The sequence below is a fragment of the Fusarium sambucinum genome, chromosome I, assembly GCF_050947815.1.
Source record: "Fusarium sambucinum isolate potato_lamoka chromosome I, whole genome shotgun sequence".
Taxonomy (NCBI): domain Eukaryota; kingdom Fungi; phylum Ascomycota; class Sordariomycetes; order Hypocreales; family Nectriaceae; genus Fusarium; species Fusarium sambucinum.
Genome location: NC_139294.1, coordinates 676,309 through 698,177, shown reverse-complemented (window position 1 = coordinate 698,177; position 21,869 = coordinate 676,309). Strand labels below are relative to the sequence as shown.

At 47.3% G+C, this 21,869-nt stretch overlaps 8 protein-coding genes across 8 annotated transcripts; 4 read left to right on the top strand and 4 right to left on the bottom strand.

Moving 5' to 3' along the window:
* Nucleotides 1-12: 12 nt before the first annotated feature.
* FSST1_002948 (uncharacterized protein) lies at nucleotides 13-339 on the bottom strand (the record flags this gene model as incomplete). The annotated part of the gene is made up of 1 exon (XM_083228982.1): nucleotides 13-339. One exon carries the CDS (start codon nucleotides 337-339, stop codon nucleotides 13-15), a length of 327 nt encoding a protein of 108 aa, XP_083086378.1.
* A 3,453-nt stretch (nucleotides 340-3,792) lies between these two features.
* On the top strand, nucleotides 3,793-5,447 carry FSST1_002947 (S8 family peptidase; the record flags this gene model as incomplete). Its single annotated transcript, XM_083228981.1, has 2 exons — nucleotides 3,793-4,161; nucleotides 4,215-5,447. The coding sequence occupies 2 exons, from the start codon at nucleotides 3,793-3,795 to the stop codon at nucleotides 5,445-5,447; spliced, it is 1,602 nt and encodes a 533-aa protein (XP_083086377.1).
* A 1,016-nt stretch (nucleotides 5,448-6,463) lies between these two features.
* FSST1_002946 (uncharacterized protein) lies at nucleotides 6,464-8,746 on the top strand (the record flags this gene model as incomplete). Its single annotated transcript, XM_083228980.1, has 1 exon — nucleotides 6,464-8,746. The coding sequence occupies one exon, from the start codon at nucleotides 6,464-6,466 to the stop codon at nucleotides 8,744-8,746; it is 2,283 nt and encodes a 760-aa protein (XP_083086376.1).
* Nucleotides 8,747-9,213: 467 nt separating this feature from the next.
* On the bottom strand, nucleotides 9,214-10,743 carry FSST1_002945 (platelet-activating factor acetylhydrolase; the record flags this gene model as incomplete). The annotated part of the gene is made up of 1 exon (XM_083228979.1): nucleotides 9,214-10,743. One exon carries the CDS (start codon nucleotides 10,741-10,743, stop codon nucleotides 9,214-9,216), a length of 1,530 nt encoding a protein of 509 aa, XP_083086375.1.
* Nucleotides 10,744-12,565: 1,822 nt separating this feature from the next.
* FSST1_002944 (major facilitator superfamily domain-containing protein) lies at nucleotides 12,566-14,008 on the top strand (the record flags this gene model as incomplete). The annotated part of the gene is made up of 3 exons (XM_083228978.1): nucleotides 12,566-12,734; nucleotides 12,790-12,887; nucleotides 12,935-14,008. The coding sequence occupies 3 exons, from the start codon at nucleotides 12,566-12,568 to the stop codon at nucleotides 14,006-14,008; spliced, it is 1,341 nt and encodes a 446-aa protein (XP_083086374.1).
* A 1,404-nt stretch (nucleotides 14,009-15,412) lies between these two features.
* On the bottom strand, nucleotides 15,413-16,943 carry FSST1_002943 (uncharacterized protein; the record flags this gene model as incomplete). Its single annotated transcript, XM_083228977.1, has 4 exons — nucleotides 15,413-15,902; nucleotides 15,956-16,364; nucleotides 16,413-16,865; nucleotides 16,919-16,943. The coding sequence occupies 4 exons, from the start codon at nucleotides 16,941-16,943 to the stop codon at nucleotides 15,413-15,415; spliced, it is 1,377 nt and encodes a 458-aa protein (XP_083086373.1).
* Nucleotides 16,944-18,479: 1,536 nt separating this feature from the next.
* Nucleotides 18,480-19,920, top strand: FSST1_002942 (major facilitator superfamily domain-containing protein; the record flags this gene model as incomplete). Its single annotated transcript, XM_083228976.1, has 3 exons — nucleotides 18,480-18,529; nucleotides 18,584-19,370; nucleotides 19,420-19,920. 3 exons carry the CDS (start codon nucleotides 18,480-18,482, stop codon nucleotides 19,918-19,920), a joined length of 1,338 nt encoding a protein of 445 aa, XP_083086372.1.
* Nucleotides 19,921-19,944: 24 nt separating this feature from the next.
* FSST1_002941 (uncharacterized protein) lies at nucleotides 19,945-21,705 on the bottom strand (the record flags this gene model as incomplete). Its single annotated transcript, XM_083223783.1, has 1 exon — nucleotides 19,945-21,705. The coding sequence occupies one exon, from the start codon at nucleotides 21,703-21,705 to the stop codon at nucleotides 19,945-19,947; it is 1,761 nt and encodes a 586-aa protein (XP_083086371.1).
* Nucleotides 21,706-21,869: the final 164 nt, after the last annotated feature.

Below are 21,869 nucleotides of genomic sequence, written 5' to 3'. Positions count from 1 at the left end.
CCTTGTCCTTTCTCAGATGGCCTTTCCAACAACTCTGACAATCTTGGGCTTGTTCGAATTATAATTGACATCGTGCGTACTCGCGCTAAACTTTGGCAAGTGTACCGTCAAGTCGTAGCTGTCGCCCTCCTCATCGTAGAAGGTGTACGCATAAGGATCGTCGGTATGGATTTTAATTTCGTACTTGTACCAGTAGGCCCAGTCATTTCGCTCAACGGAAGCCATAAAGATACCGGTCTTTTTGTAGAAGTCGCCGTTCTTGTCGAACCACATCAGTGGGGACTCTTGCTTTGGCTCCCAGTTCACCTCGATATCGAAGTCATGGCGGGGATAAGGCATTGTGATGATAAGTTGTATAGTGGATGAAATGAGTAGAGAGGTGTTTGTGGTAGCTTGTAGTCAAATGAGGTGATAACTGAGCTTTGTTGCTGCTGCTACTACATCCAGGAGAGCATCTTCTTGTCCTCTTATATACATTTCCATATCTTGCAAATCGGTCGAGACCAAAGCAATAGCATCGGCTAGAACATGTCGTCTGTGAATAGTCACGGTTAGCCCGTGTGGTTCAGCTGAACTTGCAAGCAATTCGATGCATCTTCACAGCGCCGTGGCGAGCTGGACCACATCTTATTGTCCTCTTATACAAGTTTTTATGTATCATAATCGGTCGAGACCTGAGCGAGAACACAATAAAACATTTTTTATGAACAGTAACGGTTAGCCGAGCAGTTCAGCTGGACTTATGAGCATCAGATCCATCTCAATAGTGCTGTGGCTAGCTGAGTTATACCCCTGCATGTGGGCGAGACTGTCGAATCGTGGGTACAATACCAGAACTATTGAACAGCTAATGCTCAAATGCCTCATGAGACCAGCTATTTCAGACCTCTCTACTACAAGTATGTGAATCCTCCTCGACCTTACAGCTTCAATTTTTCTCTCGCCATCCTCTTTGCGTCAAAGGCCTCCAATCCCTGTGCCCTCCGTATGGGAGATTCTCAACGCCTTCTATGTACTCGTTCCTCACCACCAATTCAGCCTTGCCACACCAGATTCCAAGGGTACATACTTGTATGTTACTGTCCATATCGCCATCAGAAGAAGGTGCATCGTCTTTTGCTTGATGCGAAAAAGTAAAAGCCATTACTTGGTATGATTGCGAGTCTGAAGGTAAGGGACTGGCTGACGGCACCGCCTAACCGTAAGAATGGACATCCAGTACAGCTATACACAGGTGAGAGATAGCAAAGGAAGAAGCCATTAAGAATATAGCTGGCCGGTAATAAGGATACCCGATTTAACGTTGCTATTTCCAACATGGTACTCTCAAGACACGCGTGTTTTTAGCGAACACGCCGTGTCTTAATGACGTCGCGATTCTAGTGCAGGGTAGATCCAACAAATATGATATGGGAATCTGAAGTTGAGTGAAACAAGCATGTTAATCGTAGTAATAATATATTAAAGCTTAAATTACTCTAAATACTATCGTTTCAATATGTGCCACTCTGGCATTGCCCCAAGTATTTTCTTCGTAAGTTGGACAGCCTTCCGTTCACTTGATCTGTGTCGCCTGAGGCGTCGGAAAGGCTCAACTTCGCGGAGCTCCCCGTGTGTACTCAACATCATTATGACCTGCAAGATTTCGCGATTACGCATCGTAAAATGAACCAATATTTCTCAAATACAATACCAGGCAAAAGGCGGAGTTTTTTATTAACCGAAATGTACTGCATACGTGTAATGATGATTTGTCTCGCATAGGAAATGCATTGTCCAAGTGGTTTATTCGTGACTTGTCAAAGCAAGACTATACTTAATGATTACTAGGAAAATAAGACAACTAACTACATTTAATTGCTCGTCTATTCCCTTGAGGGCAGAGACTAAAGCCGGCTAAAGAAGGTCAAGTCGTGATGCGCTCTTGTCAAACGGGAACCTTGACGGCTTGAGCACCTTTGAGCACTATCAGCACCTAGCTTTGTTTACCTACGGATGTCCTGTGACGCGGATCCTTGAATGTGTTGAAACAACAGAAGTTCCGAGGTCCGCTTATCGTTATCTCAAAAAGGCAAGTATCGGTATCGGTATCAGTATCAGTATCGGCGTCAGTATCAGCTTATCAAGCGGATACGAATTGATAGACCATTAGACTGCATCTGTTGAATTCTGCCTGGAATGATGAGCCAAAGCGGTGTTGAATGGCGTTATCTGACGGGATAGTCATGGCATCTGAGTTGCTTGGAAGTGGAGAGCTCTCCAGGGCTAGCTTCAGGGACTTCAGAATGCAGACGCGCTATGTACCTCATCCGGGCTGCCGGGCTTGGAGCTCAGTGCATGATAAAGTGCACTGGCCATCATGTTCCATATTGGCACATCATGTTTTGAATGGATATGCTGAAATACGGAGTGAACTGGCAATGCATATTGCTCACCGAATCATGACGTCTTCCCTGTCGCGTATTGTCTTTCCAAGGAACAACCTCCCCGAGTCAAAATGTCACTCTTGACCCCCAGGAACGGACTGGGGGATGAGGCGCTGTCGGCGTTGGCTTGGAGCGAACAGCGCTTCAGTTTTAGTTGAGACATGGGCAGGCACGTGCCAGGGACGTCGTCTGACTTGATGGATCAGGCGGATTAGGTCAGTGGGGACCAATCGGAGCCAAATCCCTCCCCGCATTTTGCTTTCTTGCACTGGGTAAAGCTACACCTGCTTTTGGCTGCAGGCACCGCAAACTGGAAGGTACCGTACCTTGTTGAAGCTCTAGCTGTCTGGGTGGATATTGACACTGCGCTATCAAGATACTTCGATCGGCTAGAGGAAGTACAGTGTTTCTTAGCTTGCGCAGCCATGATGTACTGTACGCGAACACGGCTGAGTAGCTGTAATGGATCGCCATCAGCCTTGGGAAACAAGCATCTCTCTGTATCCAGCAGACTGGATGATGGTTTGCCTACAAGATATTTGTTTGCAACAGAGTCCCCACAAGCTTTCATCACAGAGGCATCAGCGTAAATAGGTAGACAGACACCAGGCTCAACAATTTGAGTTCAGTGGTTGCCATCGCTCCCTGTAGAATGTCATCCATGAGCCATGACCATGACTCGAGGCGAGGCGGACAAACACGACCGGGTTATCAGCCGTCAACAAGGTGAGGCAATCATCTACCATCAGTTGACCTCGGAAGCATCAAAATGGCGGTAAACAATAGGAGAAAGACACTCGTAACGAGTGCAGATTGCTTTCGGTTCGTTTTCTAGAGATCTTCCAATGAATCACATCCATCATGACCATTCCTCAGGTTCAGACAGCCGGATTAGAAACCGCCTCGGCCTTGCATTCAAAGGTACCGTGTGTCTCTAAACCTTGACACGGACTGTCATGATAGCTCACATGTACCTCAGGCACGATATGCCGTTATCGCATTGCCTCGGTGACGGCCATTGGCTCTGTAGAACATCCGCTAAACCGAATTAGGGGCTCAGCCACTGTGTTATCGCCCATCCTAGCGATGGATGCGTCACACCCTCCTGCCCTCCCCCAGGCCCGCTGAGGCAACTGGAGCTGTCGCACGCAGCTTGCGATTGCTTATCTACCCCAGGTCCTGCCGCCATCACTTCTTCTTCCTTTCATCATCCCATCCATATCCATCATCACCTTCTCCATCCTTTACAACATCGATCTTGTCTGATTTTATTAATACAGACGGTCGAGGACATCACTTGGTCCATTTGTTTTTGTCTTTGAGTCGCAGGTAGACACAATTTCCGAGCTTTGCGCGTTTCGTCATCATGAAGTCCGCTCTCACTCTCTCCGTGGCCGCTGTCGCCAGCGCTGCCTCTTTCAGCGTCGGCACCGTCCACGACAAGGCCGCTCCCATCCTCAGCTCCATCGAAGCCGAGACCATCCCAGACTCGTACATCATCAAGTTCAAGGACAATGTCGATGATCGTGCTGCCTCCAACCACCACATGTGGGTTCAGGACACCCACACCAACGGCGAGTCTGAGCGCCTGGAGCTGCGAAAGCGATCCTCCATTCCCTTCACAGACAAGACATTCTCTGGCTTGAAGCACACCTTTGACATTGGTGAGGCCTTCAAGGGCTACGCCGGCCACTTTGACGAGTCCATGATCGAGAAGGTCCGAAACCACCCTGACGTAAGTACCTCTTTTATGCCTCATGAATCATCACAAGCTAACTATCCATCCAGGTCGAGTACATCGAGCGCGACACTCTTGTCCACACCATGGTCCCTGTCTCCAAGGACATGATCACTGAGGACAAGTGCGACGGCGAGACCGAGCGATCAGCTCCTTGGGGTCTTGCTCGTGTCTCCCACCGTAACACCCTCAACTTCGGTACCTTCAACAAGTACCTCTACTCTTCCGATGGTGGTGAGGGTGTTGATGCCTACATCGTCGACACTGGTACCAACATCGACCACGTTGACTTTGAGGGTCGTGCCAAATGGGGCAAGACCATTCCTTCCGGCGACGCCGACGAGGATGGCAACGGTCACGGTACTCACTGTTCCGGTACTGTCGCCGGTAAGAAGTACGGTGTTGCCAAGAAGGCCCACGTCTACGCTGTCAAGGTCCTCCGATCTAACGGCTCCGGATCCATGTCCGACGTTGTCAAGGGTGTCGAGTTTGCTGCCACCAGCCATCTCGAGCAGAAGAAGAAGGCCAAGGATGGTAAGCGCAAGGGCTTCAAGGGCTCTGTCGCCAACATGTCCCTTGGTGGTGGCAAGACACAGGCTCTCGATGCTGCCGTCAACGCTGCTGTCCGCACTGGTGTTCACTTTGCCGTCGCTGCTGGCAACGACAATGCCGATGCCTGCAACTACTCTCCCGCTGCCGCTTCTGAGCCCGTCACTGTCGGTGCCTCTGCCCTTGATGACAGCCGTGCCTACTTCTCCAACTACGGAAAGTGCACTGACATCTTCGCCCCTGGTCTGAACATCATGTCCACCTGGGTCGGCAGCAAGTACGCCGTCAACACCATCTCTGGTACCTCTATGGCCTCTCCCCACATTGCTGGTCTCCTGGCCTACTACCTCTCTCTCCAGCCCGCTGAGGACTCCGAGTACGCTCTTGCTTCCATCACCCCCAAGAAGCTCAAGGAGAACCTCATCTCCGTTGCCACCGAGAACGCTCTTACCGACATTCCCTCCGACACCCCCAACCTGCTCGCCTGGAACGGTGGTGGCTGCAGCGACTACAAGAAGATTGTTGAGGCTGGTAGCTACAAGGTCAACAAGGCTGCTCCTTCTTCCCGCGTCGAGGACATCAAGCACGCCGTTGAGCATGAGGTCGAGGTTGTCTCTGGCAAGCTGACCACTGGCGCTAAGGAGCTTGGCTCCAAGGCCGAGAAGTTCTCCAAGAAGATCCACGAGCTCGTCGATGAGGAGCTCGAGCAGTTCATCAAGGAGCTCAACATGTAAGATCATAATCTTATCATGGTGTAATGGTTATGCATATGTTTGTTGGGATTACGGATGGCATTGGCTTTAGTTTGGGTACATGATATTGATGTTGGCGCTTGCTTTTTATGATGACCAGTTGTCATCGCGCGCCATTGCATGGGTTAGTTTATGAGAGCAAACTGCATTTAGGCATTGCTCATTATTACAATAAATCTCTTATTCTCAGCGCAATTTTTTCAGCTTGCTCGTGATTGTTAATGTGTTCCATGTATGTCCTTGTAGTCACCTCTTGCTCCACGGTTTCCTGCTCACTTACAATAGTTCCCTCGCCTGCTTACGCTACCTGTTTCTTCCCACAACACTCATTCATCGCATTTGTCAATTCATCCTAGGTATGTCAACCCTACCAGGCGGGCAGCAGAAGGTTGGCCTAAGTTAGACCAGACTTTGAGGTTGTTTATTGATGTACTCTAAGTCGCATAAGCTAACCTACTATTTTCGTCTCTTAGGCTTCCAGCGCAGCTTTTCTCATACCCGGAGACCTTCAATGCTCTCACTCACTCATTTCTGGTGCCATCGTCATCTGAGCATCGATCCGTTCTCTTCTTTTTGGAGTCCATGCTAGCCCTCATCATTACTGTTTATCCCCACAACTACCGCTTTCTGTCCTCGTGTGTTACCTGCGTTGCCTACTGGTTCATCATGGCGGCGATCAACTCCTACTGTTTTACTCTCGTAAGTAGCTATCATGGAGCCGAGAAAATTGGCCATTGAAGGCATAAGAGACGAAATTATTAGATGAGTTTATGATATTTAGGCCATGCTTCTTAGACTACTTATTTTTGTACCCTGAGACTTGAGGCCAACCTTTCTCCTACTTTGCTGAGGTAGTTCCTTCCTCTTCCCCTTCCTTCTTCTTCCTACGAAAGGTATCTGTTCCTTCCTTCCTTCTGCCATGTGTTCACGCTCTTATCTGCAATGGTGCCGTCACCTGGGCATTACTCTTCCTTTTACACCTAAATTACAACCTCAAGATGCTTCGCCGCAACAGCTCTCGAAACACGGCGCGCCGCCCGCTCAGCCGGAGCAAATCGACCGCATCTGTTGCCCGAAGTGCCATTCGGGAGTTGGAATCTATTGACCCTGTAAAAGCTGAACGAGACGCTAATCTTGCTGCGGTCTTATCCTATTATCGAGCCCAGGATCGGGCTGACGAAAAAGCAAAAAACGTCCCCCTTACACGACGTTACCTAGAGACCCTGCAGCCACCCGACGACCAGTGCCACAACAATCAAGACGATGTTGTTTTTTCTTCATCCCGCCAAAAGGTCAGAAAATCTCGATCCATGATGGCTTCCTCGCACGCTTCAGACCTGCGCCCACGCTCTTCGCCGCTGCCGCCCGCGAGTGGCGATGAGCAGCAGCAGCAGCACCAGCTGAAAGATGCGCGACCTAAATCAGCGGCGCTCCGAGCCGCCACATCTATGAGTTTCCTCCGAAGCAGACGAAAGACGGCGGCTTCCCGTGCGAGTCACATTGAAGTCAGCGACGCGGCACTCCGACTCGCCAGAGAGAGGTTCCAACAGATACAAGAGGAAGAGGCGAAGCAGAAGGAATCTACGCTATCGCGACCAAAGACCAGAGAGAGCCAACGCTCTACAACCCTTCGCAAATCCCTGCGCAATACTAGCAACACTTCGACCGCATTTACAACGTTTTCCACCAACAGCGCCATTTCCAAGCAACATGTGATCCGAAACACGGCACGCAAAGTCTCACATGGCTTGAGGTCAAAGTTACGAGGTCTTTTCGGTAAAGGAAAGAGCGAGGACTCTGAACAGCAGGAACACGACCCATGCGCGACAGAGAGGGATTCTGATGTAGAGAGCTGTCTGCATGTTGGGGGCACCGAGGCAATGGAAGAGGCATCTATGTTCCAGGTGACAGCACACGTTCCTTCGTTGCACGATGTACCTTCGAATAAAAAGCTCAGGTCTCGCAAAGGCAGCGTGGAGAGCTTCGGTGATCACTGTGTTTCTGACGATAGGTCCCGTGTCACCAGCTGGACGAACTCGATGACAGACGCGAGTCAAGGAACTGAGGAAAGACAGCGTCTTTCCGTCATCAAAGAGAATGACTTCAAGCAATGGCCTGCTCATTCCACCATTCGGCGCGTTCGACCTGACGACGACTGCAAGGGCCATGAGCATGAGCGACAGTCTTCGATATCAAGTTCGGTCACGGAAGTCCCAGACAAAGACTCGAATTATGCGACCGAGACACCTGGGCAAGGGTATACTGGCTGTAATTGGAGTGACGACAAAGCGAGTTCCGACGAGCGCACTGTGCTGCTCGATGAACTTGATCCTCACAAGACCATCAGTCATCGAAGTTCTGCTTTTTTTGGGAGCCCTTTTCGTCAGTCGGTAAGATCGCCAAGCCCCTACCGTCGTGCACTTCGGGAGATGAATTCTTCTGAAGAGGTAAATGGTTTATTGGGATCTCAATATCTTCATTCCCTATCGACCTTGAACCTACCGGCCCGGCAATACAGCAACCCCGGTTCAGAGAATGACTATCACGCCACAGACGTTAACAGCGTTTATTCTTTTTCTGCGGAAGACACAACCCCAGTACCATCAGCCATACCTCCAGCTATAGGATCAAACGTTTTCGAGCAATCCCCAGATCGCAGGTACACCCGCCGGCCATCACCAGAGATCTCAATCTATTCACCAGATAACGAACACCAACGCGACGCATCCACCGCCAGCTCAGTGGAATGGAAGACCTGGTTGAGCTCGAAAGTGTCCAAACTTGAAGGTCCCACGACCCCTAGACGCAAGCAAGAGACCGGCGCCCTGCCACCACTGGGCCACCTCAGAGAGCTGGCTTCAATGGGCTCTACTCCAGAGCTCTCTGTCACAGCCAAATGCACACCAAACCGAAGCCCTCTGGGTAGCGTAAATGGAAATGCCCAAGCATTTCCTGACAACAGCCCAACAAGACTACCACGCCAAGCTGGTATCGTCTACGACGAGAACTTGGCACCGAATTACGAAGAGAAGACGGCCGATAAAGAGACAACACCCTCTATACCCCGTCGGAGCACTTTGCGAGCAGTACCTTCGCTTCCAAGTGTTACACGAGGGGATTCGATGGAGACAGGAAGAAGAGAAATGCAACGAATGAGGTCCATGAACACGTTAGGTCGTCTGAACTCGACACCGGAAGAGACTAAACGACGCTCCCACACACCTGGGTGGCAAGGCTCCCCAACTAGATCAAGCCCTAGTATTAATGGACGACACCGATAGAGTTACTTGTCGACTAGATCACGAGCAATGTTGGAGAAGCCAGGAGAAGTAACAAGAGACGCAGAGCAGAGAGCCCAAGCGATGGGTAGCAAAACAATGGTGGACATGTTTCTGAGTAGCCGGCGCAATCGGGAAGATGGAAGCAGTCCAGCGGCGTTTCTGTAATGTACGGCAGGCCGACTTGGAGTCTTGATTTATAAATATGAGAGTCATGCGAAAACGAGAGTACATGGGTAATGACCGGGCAACGCTACACATACCTATAGACTTGTATATAAATTAGCAGAAGGGAAGCTTGACGACAAAGGCATTCCTAGTAATACGATAATACTGTTATGAGAGTCATGGTATATGAACAGTCTATGTGTTGGTGGTCACCGATGACTGCGGCAGAATATTTGTCAAATGCTGCGATTGATGTGCTGTGATCCAAATTGCTATATACATATAATACAAAAAACACGCTACTAATCATTATGTTCTCTCTTCTTGAGAGGACTTACATGTACCTCCCAGTACTTGGCATACTCCTTGGGAAACGCGTCTTCCCTACCATCCACCCACTCCCCATACTTCTCATGTGTCACAGCCTCACCAAGCACACCTTCCTTGGTCCCATTCTTTGTAAAATCTAGGAAATCCAGCGTCACTTTAACATACTCCCCAAGAGCCTTGCGCACATCCGCAGTCGCGCCCGTAGCGAAATTGAGGAGAAGCGGTTGTAGCAATGGCGCATCAGTCACGCTGGGATGCGCTGTTCCAATGCTCGTGAGGAACCACGCTGCGCCGACTTTGTCGCGTACACCTCGTACAATTTCGGCGACTGTGTCGAAGTGTGGGCGACCGTAGAAAATACTGTGTGTTTTGGACCATGAGTTGGAGTGTACGACGAGAAGAGGGACCGGGATCTCGGTGTTGAGTTGGCCGCTCGATTTACCCGGGTCAAGAGCGATACCGCCGATGGCTGGGTTGGCGGATGTGGTGTTTGCGGTCTTGAGGGCTTGGAGAGCTCCGGTTGCGCCGTATGAGTGGCCGTTTATGGTGAGGTGTTTGAAGTCGAGACGGTTAGACCATGAGTCGAGGTTTTGTCCTTCGTGGCGAGAGCTGGAGGTGAAGATTTTCGAGCCTTTGCCTTCGTTGACATCTTGTAAAACACGAATAGCCTGGAGGATCTCTTCTGTACGAACAGCTAACTGTTCTTGCTTGAGAATGGTGTCGTTCATGGGTCGACTAGACTGAAGGTCCTTTTCCTTGATGAGGAATACAGGTCTATCCTTTTTATTCTTGATCTGGACCATTGTGCCGGGGCAGCTACCGTCGCGATGTTCAAGCGCAGCGATGACATGTCCGCGACTGGCTAATTCGCCTATGTAGTGTGTATAATCCGTTCTCGAACTCACAGAGCCGTGGGAAAAGATCATGACGGGAAACTTGTCGTCGGAATCGAGAATAGGTGTGTCAACCTTGGCGGGAATCTTAATACTGCCGACCAAAAGCCATAGCGCAAAAGTAAAGATAGGACGGATGATGAAGTTGTTTACGCCTGCGGCGCGAGCGTAGCCTTCTGCTGTAAGACCAATCGGTTTCGGAACCCAAGGATGCAACGCAGCGCGCGAAGCAGCGCCCTTAACGGTGGGATAATACACAGTAAACAAAACAGTCTCGACTTCGAATGCTGGTTTTCCCGTTTCTTTAAGGATAGTGTCGGATATACGTTTCGGTTTGTCAAGTGGGATCTCGAGATCAATTGCTCCGACGTCATGAGGACCAGAGTATGCAGGTAATCGCGACGAAAAGAAAGGCTGCCATGTGATGAAGCAGTAAGCGACATAAATGCCTATAACCGAGAAAGTAATATAGCGCCATGTTAAACGTGGTCGGAGGATATTTTTAAGGCGTTGGAATATGCGTGATGATGGTAGCCGGGAAAATAATGTTGATGGTCTTGGATCTAGCCATCGTGGTTTAGGCTGTGGAGATGAAGAAGAGGAAGACATTGTGAGCGGAAGATCCGGATCTGAATCTGAGGGTGTCGGGGAGAGGGAGTTTAGTTCTAGATCCAAAGAGTTTGGGGATTGAGATCGGGGCATGATATTATTTATTAAAAGAGTAAAGTTGTAAGCGCTTGTAGTGATTGATTGATGATGATGTCGTTGATTGAGATCAGAGTCAAAGTGGGCTGCAGGCTTGTTTTTGGCCATGACGCAAGTGGATTGTCTTATATCCGGATGATGCGTATTCCCGGACGGCTACCACTGAATCTAAGGGTGCAAAAATAAGTAGTCTTAGGACCATAGTTTAAACAGAATAAAATGACCTACTAATTTCGTCTCATACTTCCAGCATAAACACCATGACTTAATGAAGGCGATAAGACCTTGGAAGTGTCCTTGTTTCACTGAGTGTGTTTAATTGATCTTCAAATCTCACTGAATCAGAGACTGTATGTATTTAATTTATCGAATAGACGTTGCCGGTAGATGTAAGAAGGCGTGGGTGATTGACTCACTGGTGGTGAAGCTGATCTTGGAGAGATGGAAGTAAGAAGTGGTATATGGACTGCGTTTACTTGATTTCTCGTAACGAGCCTTTGGTGGCGGACTTCTTCGTCCATGGCTTTTCCAACTATAATTTCAAGGCTCCCGTGGTCACCACTACATGCCTTTCTGACTGGTTAAATTAGTCGTTGTATACGATTATTAGCATGTCAAGTGCCTCTAGTAACTTGACGTGACGATCACGTATGACGACGAGTTCGACCAGTTGGAAAGGCATGTGGCGACAGCGATCGGAGCCTTGAAATTATAGTTTGAAAAGTCATAGACATAGAAGATCAACACCAATGGCTTGGTATAAAAAATCAAGTCATTGGCTTTCAAACTGTGCTCCTGTCGTGAGAGATTCGTGATGTCATAAACTGGAGTAGATGAATGTCTTTGTTGGCTTGCCAGCTGATCGAGGTTGCAAGAGGAAGAAGTTGCTGCCGTCCACAGCGCGACAGAAGCTTCTCTTATAAGTTGTAGCCTCTATTATAAAGTTCCGTATGTGTCACGCCTTGGTGAGGCTCGAAGAAATAAACTTATTCACACAATATAAAAACACTGCGACCTGCTCAACAGTCCACTTCTTCTTCTTCTTCTTCCTTTTGCAACTTAAGAACAGCACTTATAGACCATCACATCAAGCTGTCACTTAGATTTCCCGGATTCCCCTACCCTTCAGTCTAAACATAAAGTAAGCCATCGAGAAATGCTAAAACGCCGAGAGGCTTGACAACTTTCGTCAGGAGGCTATCGACCTTGGCAAGGTCGTTGCATTTTCTACTTATATAACGGTTAATGGCCTCCTGACGACGGCTGTCAGGTCTCTCGGCGTCTTGACATTTCATGATAGCTTGCTTGATGTCTTTAGACTGAAGGGTTTTATCTGGATAGACTAGGATACCAAATACCCTCCGTATAAAAGGTATATTAGTGAGCTAAAGGAGAAGAGATAACTACTTTTAACAGATCAATATTGTTATCTCCCACACGTCTTGTTCTAAGACGACTGGTATCTAACTTGTATGTCACGATGATACTATTAGCTGAAGAAACTTTATGAATTTGGGAAGGAGTTTGGATTTCCATGAAGAAGAGCAAACAGGGTCTTTCTAGTGATAAAGTTTTCACCTTCGCATCAATGTCAAGACTCCACTCTAAAAGCCACCCGATGTCGGATTAAGGGCGCAACTGACAACCCAAGGCGTAATGCATGTACCATAAAAGAAATTACTCCTCGCTCAGAAAATAGAACAGTAGGCAATTGATATGATCAATCATGAGTCAAACATCAATTGAGTTGCGAGCTCGTGAAGAAGGATCCTCACAAACTGAAGATCTGGATCTCACGAGTACCCATGAATTCTCTTCACTACCGCCTGTAGATGGTGGCAAAGATGCTTGGTTCTTCCTTGCTGCTTCATTTATGGTTGAAGCGCTTACTTGGGGTGAGTTAAGTTCATAAATATGTTTGTTGATACATAGGCACTGATACAGGTCCAGGCTTTCCGTTTGCCTTTGGCGTCTTTCAGGATTACTACAGTACCAATGCACCTTTTGAAGGATCATCAGCTATTGCTGTGATTGGTACCTGTGCAATGGTATGTCCCTCGAACCATACTATCAGACACCCACTTACCATATCCAGGGAATAATGTATCTGGGCCTTCCCTTTGTAATGACCCTTCAACGTCTCTACCCGAAAGAAAGCCGTTGGTCTCCAATGATAGGACTCTTCATCATGTGCATCGCCCTCGCGCTGAGTTCCTTTTCGCAAAACACCACACATCTCATCCTCACACAAGGAATACTCTACGCTATAGGTGGTTCGATATCCTACTGCCCGTGTCTGTTGTATATGGACCAGTGGTTCGCTAAGAAAAAAGGCTTTGCGTTTGGAGTCATGTGGTCAGGCACTGGACTCGCTGGCTTTGCGTTACCATTACTCTTTGAAAAGTTTCTCAACGACTATGGCTTCCGCACCACGTTGAGAATATGGTCTGTTTCTCTTTTTGTGCTAACGTTGCCATTGGCGTATTTCATCAAGCCGCGTCTTCCGTACTCTGCTACGAGACATATTAATCCTCTTAAGCTGGGGTTTGCGATAAAACGCAACTTTATGCTTCATCAACTCGCCAACATTACTCAAGCGTTGGGATTCTTTCTGCCCGGGATTTATCTTCCGTCGTATGCCCGCACAGCTCTTGGGGCTGGGACATTTGCTTCAGCTTTGACGGTTTTGTTGATCAACGTTGCCTCGGTATTTGGCTGTGTGGCTATGGGTGCCCTCACAGATCGTCTACATGTCACGAATTGCTTCATGATATCTGCGACCGGAACAGCACTCAGCACATTTCTTCTCTGGGGATTTTCGACGAATTTGCCTGTTCTGTACATCTTCTGCGTGGCGTATGGGATTTTTGCAGGTTCTTACACAACCGCGTGGACTGGAATCATGCAAATGGTATCGACTTCTGTTGGAGATAGCAGCACTGGAAGATCATTTGATCCGGCCATGGTATTGGGTGTTTTATCTGCAGGACGAGGGATCGGGAATCTAGTATCTGGACCACTCAGTGGGGCGTTGATCAAGGGAATGCCGTTCCAAGGTCAAGCAGCTGGGGGATACGGAACGGGATATGGTTCGTTGATTATATTTACCGGCATTACGGGTTTGGCTAGCGGTGCTACGTTTCTCTTTAGAAGGATTGGGTGGGTATGAATTGCCTGCCGCGAATCGAGACATGGGTCGTGTATCTCAAGATGGGGTAACTTGGTTTGATGAGCAATAGAGAAACTACCCAAGTTTGGGTAAAGAATGACTCGGCCGATCAATTTCGGATCTCAATGCCTTGAAAAAAAAACCTGGAATTTAAATAATGGCATAAGGGACCAATCATTGTTACTTACAAGAGGCTTAGTTTTATTTGACACGCGACTAGAAGGTCACTTACTCACGGCAAATTATAGAAGTGGATTGATTACACACTAATGACACCATTCTGATGCTCGACTTTCGGTGAAGAATAAACCTAAAGCATGGGAATATTCTGCATTGCAGTGTTTTTTAGTTTTTACCATCGTGCTATTGTTAGATGCAGTATGTATTGATGATTATTCGATGACCACCTTTGTTGGCAGTACTTATTAATACCGCATCACATGTACCCTTTTTCTTCTGCCATATCTTTATTTAATTTACGCTACTTTCTCTCTTTCATGTCTATCCGTACACTCTGGTTATAAAAAGAGACAAAAACAACAGACGGCATATATCTACCCATATCATATGCAATTATTACCAGTCAATCATCATGGCTAAGAAAAACCCGAATCAAACGACAAATACAAGTCATGATCAAAATTACGAAACAGAAAACGAACTACTCAGATCCAAGATTCACCATTTGAGTAGCGAGATAGAGATCATACAGACTCTTCTCGACAACCACAAACACTGTTCCAAATATTGTCAGAATATATCAAGGATGGATTCGAAAGCTGGAGAAACGGCATCTCTCCAGTGTCCCGCTTGAACAACAACAAACACAGTCAAAACAGTTATTTTATTGCGACGGAGACGGGGTTCAGCCTGGTGCTGATTCTATTATAGCAGTGGCGCAAACAAAGCTGTGGATTTCATGTAATCTTTCGAAATTGGAATGAAGGACAAGATGAGATGATGGGGATGGATTTGGAACTTTTGATATATCGATACCTCAGACTGAATGAATGGATGGATGGATGGGTGGACTTGAACTAGATTGACGGCGCAGATACATGTGGCCTTTAGACATACACGAATCCTGCGACACTGAAATTTCAATAAACTCACTTACTCACCACCTTTCTCTCTTGTTTATCCCATCAAGCTGACGTACATAAATTACAACGCATGATCGAAGATTCATGTCACATTGACCTAGAGTCCGCACTTTCTTGGCAAGACATGAGATCGTCGATGAGATCATGATTTCGGAGCCGCCGGGCCTTTTCATTGGATCCTGCGAGTCTGACGGATCGGCATTGTACCCAAACGTATACAGTGTAAATCTGACATTCGCTGGGTTGGCTTTCAAAGTATGATGGTAAATCTGACATATTTCTTGGATAATATTTATGTCATCTACATGATAAGAATCGGTGTATCGCTACTGACAATCTCAGTCCATCTTCTTTGACCCTGCATACCCCAAATCGTCTCCAACGCTTTCACAGCAACAGGAATACTTCCGAAACTTGTCACACTATACAAATCCGACATTCTAGTCGAGAAAAACTCCCTGTGCTCTGGTAAGATACTCTCTGCCGCTGCTACAAAGTACGTCCACACCAGCGCGTGAACGCCTTTGATAGACGCGTCCAAGTTGAGCACCTTTTGGCGAAGCTGCTCGACGAGATGGATGGATTCTTCATCAGAGAGGGATGATTCGGCGCGGCGACGGTAGATGCTGCAGGCGTCGAAAATGGCGGAGCGGATCACTTCGATGTTGGGTAGATGTTCTGAGTCTGGGGGCAGTTCGGGATAGGCCATGAAGTCTAGGTATGCTTCTGGGCCGGTGAGGACTTGTAGGCCTTTGGATTCGTTGGCTAGAGGGACACCAAAGAGTTGGAACCTTGAAAAATCTAGTCAGTTTTAATCCTTCTCTGTAGAAACGTGTTTGCTTACATCTTGACCTGCTGAAGAAAAAAATCTTTCAAACTTGGGGGTAACATCGTTATCCAATCCGGATACGACGTGAGACAATTCAACATCTCGAGAAGATAGGTGTAATTGTCTGCTCCTGTGATCGTCTCTCCAACGAGAAGTACCAAGATGGTGGCCAGGATGTACGGATTGAAAAGCTGTTCCGGGCTGAGTTGTAGAGAATCACGCCGTAGTTTCTGGACGATTGCTTGATGGCCTGTTTCGGCGACGTGTTGTAACCTGGGGTCTTTCTGACCTAGATGAAACGCTGACACGACAGACACAGCTTGTGCGAGGTTGTCGTCGTGGCATGCTAGTGGTAGGATGACGTCTCTGTATCCATTGCTGTTTGAGTCGAGGACAACCATGTGTGAGGCTATTATCTCAGAGACTAGTATTTGTTAGAGAATGAATTCTTGGGAAATATGTTGGAACATACAATGACTAAACATCTTTCTTGTTTGTGAACTCGACACTGCGTTGAGGGCTGGATGAATCGTGATACGATGGGCATACGGTACAACAGCCCCTGGACTCGAGTCGAAAGAGTCATCAGATGATGGTGAAGCAACATCATCGGAAGAAGCCGAGTCTGTATGCTGCAACGTCGTAGGACTATTCCTCCCTTGACCGTTTCTCGCACGATCCTTTCTAACCCGTTTTCCAGGTTCAACCCATCGAAAAGACTTTTCAGGCTGATTAGGACTTGGTTCAGCAGAAGACGTTGTGGTAGTAAAAGTCAAAGTCATGGGTGTTCCTGTGGTAGCCATGTGGCTGCTAAACCGACACCGGAGACCCTGGCCAGAGCAGGAAATACCCTTCTTTTGGCACTTGAGACATTCTGGTTCTGTCTTGTCACACTTGAGACGCCTTTTGCAGCATTCGTAGCATCCTATTTGCCAAAGTTAGTTTGTGTCTATAGAGTTAAGGTTGGTGGTGTATTACCGTTGTTTCTCTTGGCAAGCGACATTGAATAGAGAGAGTAATGTATTCTTCTCGCTCTTTTACCGCTTTTGGTGATTCAAGTCGATCTATCTGGAGCGGCGAGAATCTATATCTTTAATATATTCTCTTTCTCCTTTGTTCCACTGACCTTTCGCGATGCTTGTCGGCTGTTAGCTTCTGTCCGCTGTGATGAGAAGTACGCAATGGGTATGAGGAATGCGCACGGGCTGTGCGATAGAGTTTAGTGGTCAGAGCGCTAAGAATTGGTCTAGAACTCTTAGGCTTTGGATGATGGTTGTCTGTCTACTAGAAGAAGCAAAGTCTATCCCGGATGAATTACAAAAGGCACCGATAGAATTCCTGGCCTGGACTAATTGTAATAGGAATTTGACATTTTGATTCAATATTCCGATGTTGTTCGGTAATTACTCAATACATCATCACTCAAACCGTTGCCCCTGTCGCCCCGACATGTTAGACTTACCAACAACACCAGCACCAACACCAACACCACAACACACTAGCCATGGCGCAACGCCAGAAATCACCAATTGATGACGAATTGACACCAGAAGAACGATAGAAGAAATTCTAGAAGGATTCGATTACCACCCATGTCATCTATCATGCCCTACGAGGCACATGCTTTGCTCTGTCTATCAGCCGCAACTGGTAGCATTAAACCCAGCGAGGCAATTCTAGCCACAATGCCCAATTGAATGATTCGGGTCTCCCGTGAAACGTTTGCGTCTTCCCGTTTAACCGCGGAGATGGGATGAAAATCCGATATCCAAAGGCTGCAACCCTTCGGACCAGGGGAACTTTTAGGGAAAGGCTCGGTTAGGAACGTCTTGATCTAGAAATAGATAGTTCATCCGGGTAACGATTCCAGAAAGATGGGTTACCAGTCTGTTGGAATTGCTAGTCTGCGGCTTTATTAGACTTTGAGACGTAAATCAGGCGGCCGGTTCCGACCACTCCCATAGTAAACTGTTGGTGTATACGCCAGCTCGATCGATCCCCATGGGGAATTAGAAGCTTTGATATCGGAATCAGGAACCGATAATTAACTCCAGTTCAAGTGATGGGTAGTGGAGTATAGGGCTGACCTCCAAGTTGACTCCAACCTGTCCAATGTTAAATAGTTCATGCCGCATGTGGAGAGGTTCATGTATGCCGATCTAGCCCAAGTTTTCTATCTCTCCAGTATCAGTAACTTCACTACCTTGTCTCAAGATAACAATCTCATCATTCATTCGTACTGTAGCAATAGTTATCTCCATCTCCCCACTAAACAACACGACTCTACCCGCTTATCTTGTACATCATCCACTAATATCTTCGGGCGATTGTCACCCGAACCGAAATTTAACAGAGATTTTTTCAGTGGAGACTTGATGATATACGTGGTTATTCCCGGTTCCATTATAAGGAGAAGAAAGAAGCGGTATCGGTGCACGTTACTCTTACTCTGTAAACATAACATGATTCCGACTTTTGCTTCTCCCTACTCTACGAAATATACTGTTTTTCTAAATCATACTCTTGAATCACCGTGAAAATGGCTGTAAAATCATCTCAATCTGAAGAACCAACCTTTGAACCCATGACGTGAGTTTGTCACTGCAACATTATCACATCGATGAATGTACTCACAATAAACAGGAGAATGGGGACTATTCGTCGTGAAGGAACGCGCTCAGAGATGCAAGATCTTGAAATCATCGCTTCAGCAGGTGCTACTTTTCGACCAGGCGACATTCCTCCTCCTCCAGATGGTGGCCTCCAAGCTTGGACACAAGTAGCTATGGGTTGGATTGCCATCTTTGCAACATGGGGTTACGTCAACTCGTTTGGTAGTTTCCAAGCCCATTACACGTCCACGCTTCCCCAGACACCATTTCAAATCTCGTGGATTGGATCAATCCAGGTTTGGTTTACTTTCTTCGGAAGTGCCTTTTCTGGAAGATTGCTCGACGCTGGGTTCTGGGTTCCTACTTTTCTCGTAGGCTCGACACTGCAACTTCTGGGGATTTTTACTATGAGTTTGTCGACTTCGTATTGGCATCTCATGATTACCCAGGGCGTTGTTACGGGTATTGGCGGAGGAATCATTTTTGCTCCTTCGCTAGCTCTGGTGGCAACGTACTTTGAGAAGAGAAGAGGTATAGCCATTGGCCTCGTCACCACAGGTAATTCTTTGGGTGGCACTGTTTATCCTCTAGTTGTGCGAACTTTGCTCCCATCGATTGGATTCTCATGGACGGCGAGAGTGCTGGGGTTCATTAACCTAATAGGCTTTGCGCTTGTGGCTGTCTTCATGAGGCCTAGACTCCCACCGAGACAAACGGGACCTATCATTGACTGGTCCGCGTTTAAAGATACGCTTTATCTTTGCTACGTGAGCGGCTTGTTCTTTTTCGTGTGGTCTGTTTACTACACCTTCTACTACGTGAGTTTATTTCCCTTCCAACGCAAGAGGTTGGTCGCTAATGATACAGCTTGCATCCTTTGGACAAGATGAAATCGGCATGTCATTCTCTGACTCATCTCTTCTCACAACAATCATCAACGCCGTCGGTCTTCCAACTCGAGTTTTAATTCCTTTCCTCGCTGATAGAATTGGTCCTTTGAACACCATCGCACCAGCTGGCATGTGTGTAGCCATCGTTGCATACACATGGCTAGCAGTCCACAACGAGACAGGAGTTTACGTCTTTTCTATATTCTACGGTATAGCTTCAGGAGCTTTCCAGAGTCTTATGCCAACTGGCGTTGCTAGCATAACAAAGAGACTTGACACCATTGGCACGAGAATGGGAATGTGCTTTAGTCTCATTTCTTTTGCGGGTTTATCTGGACCGCCTATTGGTGGTTTACTGCAGTCGAAGAGTTTGGAGGGGGCACATGTTTGGGCTGCTCTGTCAAGTACACTTGCTGCAGTTCTGCTTGTTCTCACAAGAGTATTGAAAGTAGGATGGAAAGTGAAGACTAGATGTTAATTTAGCTACGGACATATATAATGTTTAATCAAAGTCATAGAACTTCCACTCGGCTTTAAAGTCCTTGGAAAGTTCCTCTTCCAGAATCAAAGCCTTTACCATCTCGATCGGTAACCCACCAGTCTTCAAAATAGCATCGTGATACTCCTTTTGCGTCATCTTTCCACTGTCAACAGCCATCTCTCTCAACTTCCACAACTGCAGAGCACCCAGCATATATCCAGCCTGATAAAGCGGTGAGTAAGTCCCCTCGACAGACCGTCTAACTTCACCCTCTGCATTACTCCTCTCGTGATTAATCCTGTCAACGAGTAGATCAACAGCTTCTTGAGCTGTCATCTCACCCAAGTGAAACTTGAGAGAAAAGATAATTCGTAAACACCGATGCATGCGCCACCAAAGAGCCCCGATACGATTCTCGGGAGAGTGATGGAAATCATCTCTATCGTAGAACAGGAACTTCCAGTACAGAGCCCAACCTTCTACAAAAAAGGGCGTATCGAAAATTTGCTTCCTGTGCGAGTTGTACCGATCAGCCATGTAAAGCTGCAGCCTGTGACCAGGAAACATCTCGTGGAACGCCGTAGCTTTGGCGAAATGTTTGTTATTGCCGCGCATGACCATGAGCTTGAGATCATGCTCCATTGAAACAACAGGATACGAAACTTGAATCGTTGGACCCCCGAGGAAGAATGGTGATACCTTTTGACGTTCTGCGTCGATCATTATCATGCGCCATGTTGAGTTTGACAGCGGTGGAACAGTAACCATATCGCGCTCCGTGACGAAGAGACTTCCTTCAACGATCAAGCTTCGTACGTATTCAGTTTGTTTTCCAGGATCGACATAATCGTTCTTGACATGTTCAAGCGCTTTCTTCCATTCCTTTCCATAGCCGAGAGCTTCAGATTGTTTGATCATTTCCTTTTCACACCATTTAAACTCTTGATTGCCGATTTCGATGAGTTCTTCAGGTGTGTATGGAATCATTTCTGCTTCGAGTTCCACTTCTAGACCTTTGCGGCCGATGGGTTCACCGACGATGATATCTTGCCCATCCTTTTGGTTCATTCCTGCGAGTTCTGTTTGGACGACGGTGAGATACTCTGTGAGCGAAGAGTTGGCAGCTTGCCATGGCGTGGTAACCCAAAAGTCAAAAAGGGGGTCGTAGGTAGAGTAAAAGGTGAACCACTCTTCCAAACCGTCCAGAAGACCTGTGATGGCTTTCGTAGCAAGGTAACCAGTCGTTTCTGTGACGTTGAAGCCACCATCTTGAACCTTCGTTTGGACACGACCGATGGACTTTGTGATATTGTTCAAGAGGCCAGCTGTTTCTTTTGCTTTCATCGGTTCAACATCTTGTCTTGCTTCAAGAAGACCGACGAGGTCCCCAGCAAAAGGAATGAGTGGTTCATAGCTCTTTTTAGACGTCTTTTGAAGATCCAGATTGTTAAGCTGTCGTGTGTGAAACGTGTTGAGCATAATGTAATCCACTTTGCCTTCTTGGTCGAGACTCTGGAAGTCAATCTCGTCAAGAAGATCTTGTTCACTCTTGTGATAGTCTCCCAAGGCTTCATAGCGACGCGATGCAAAGTCAATATTGTAGAATTCGTCTAATTCACCGAGGTCTGCTTCTGTACGTATGACATGATCTGTCATGGACACATTGTGACCGCCAAGAGCTAGTAGGCCAAGTGAGGCGCTGAAGTGACTACCCACTGCAGCCAAAGACATGTCGAGAGGTTGTTGATATGAGTGTGGGTTATGAAGATGCAGGTCTCCCATGATTGTCTTGAACTGAGGAGAAATAAACAGGTCTTTATACTCTTACTTATCAACCATCTCGGCGTCCGGTACTACAATTTGTCTTTTCTGTGAGATGAGGCAGGGTTCCCCGCTCAACGATATCGAGGCACTTTTGACAGTCATACAAGGATGCAGATAAACTC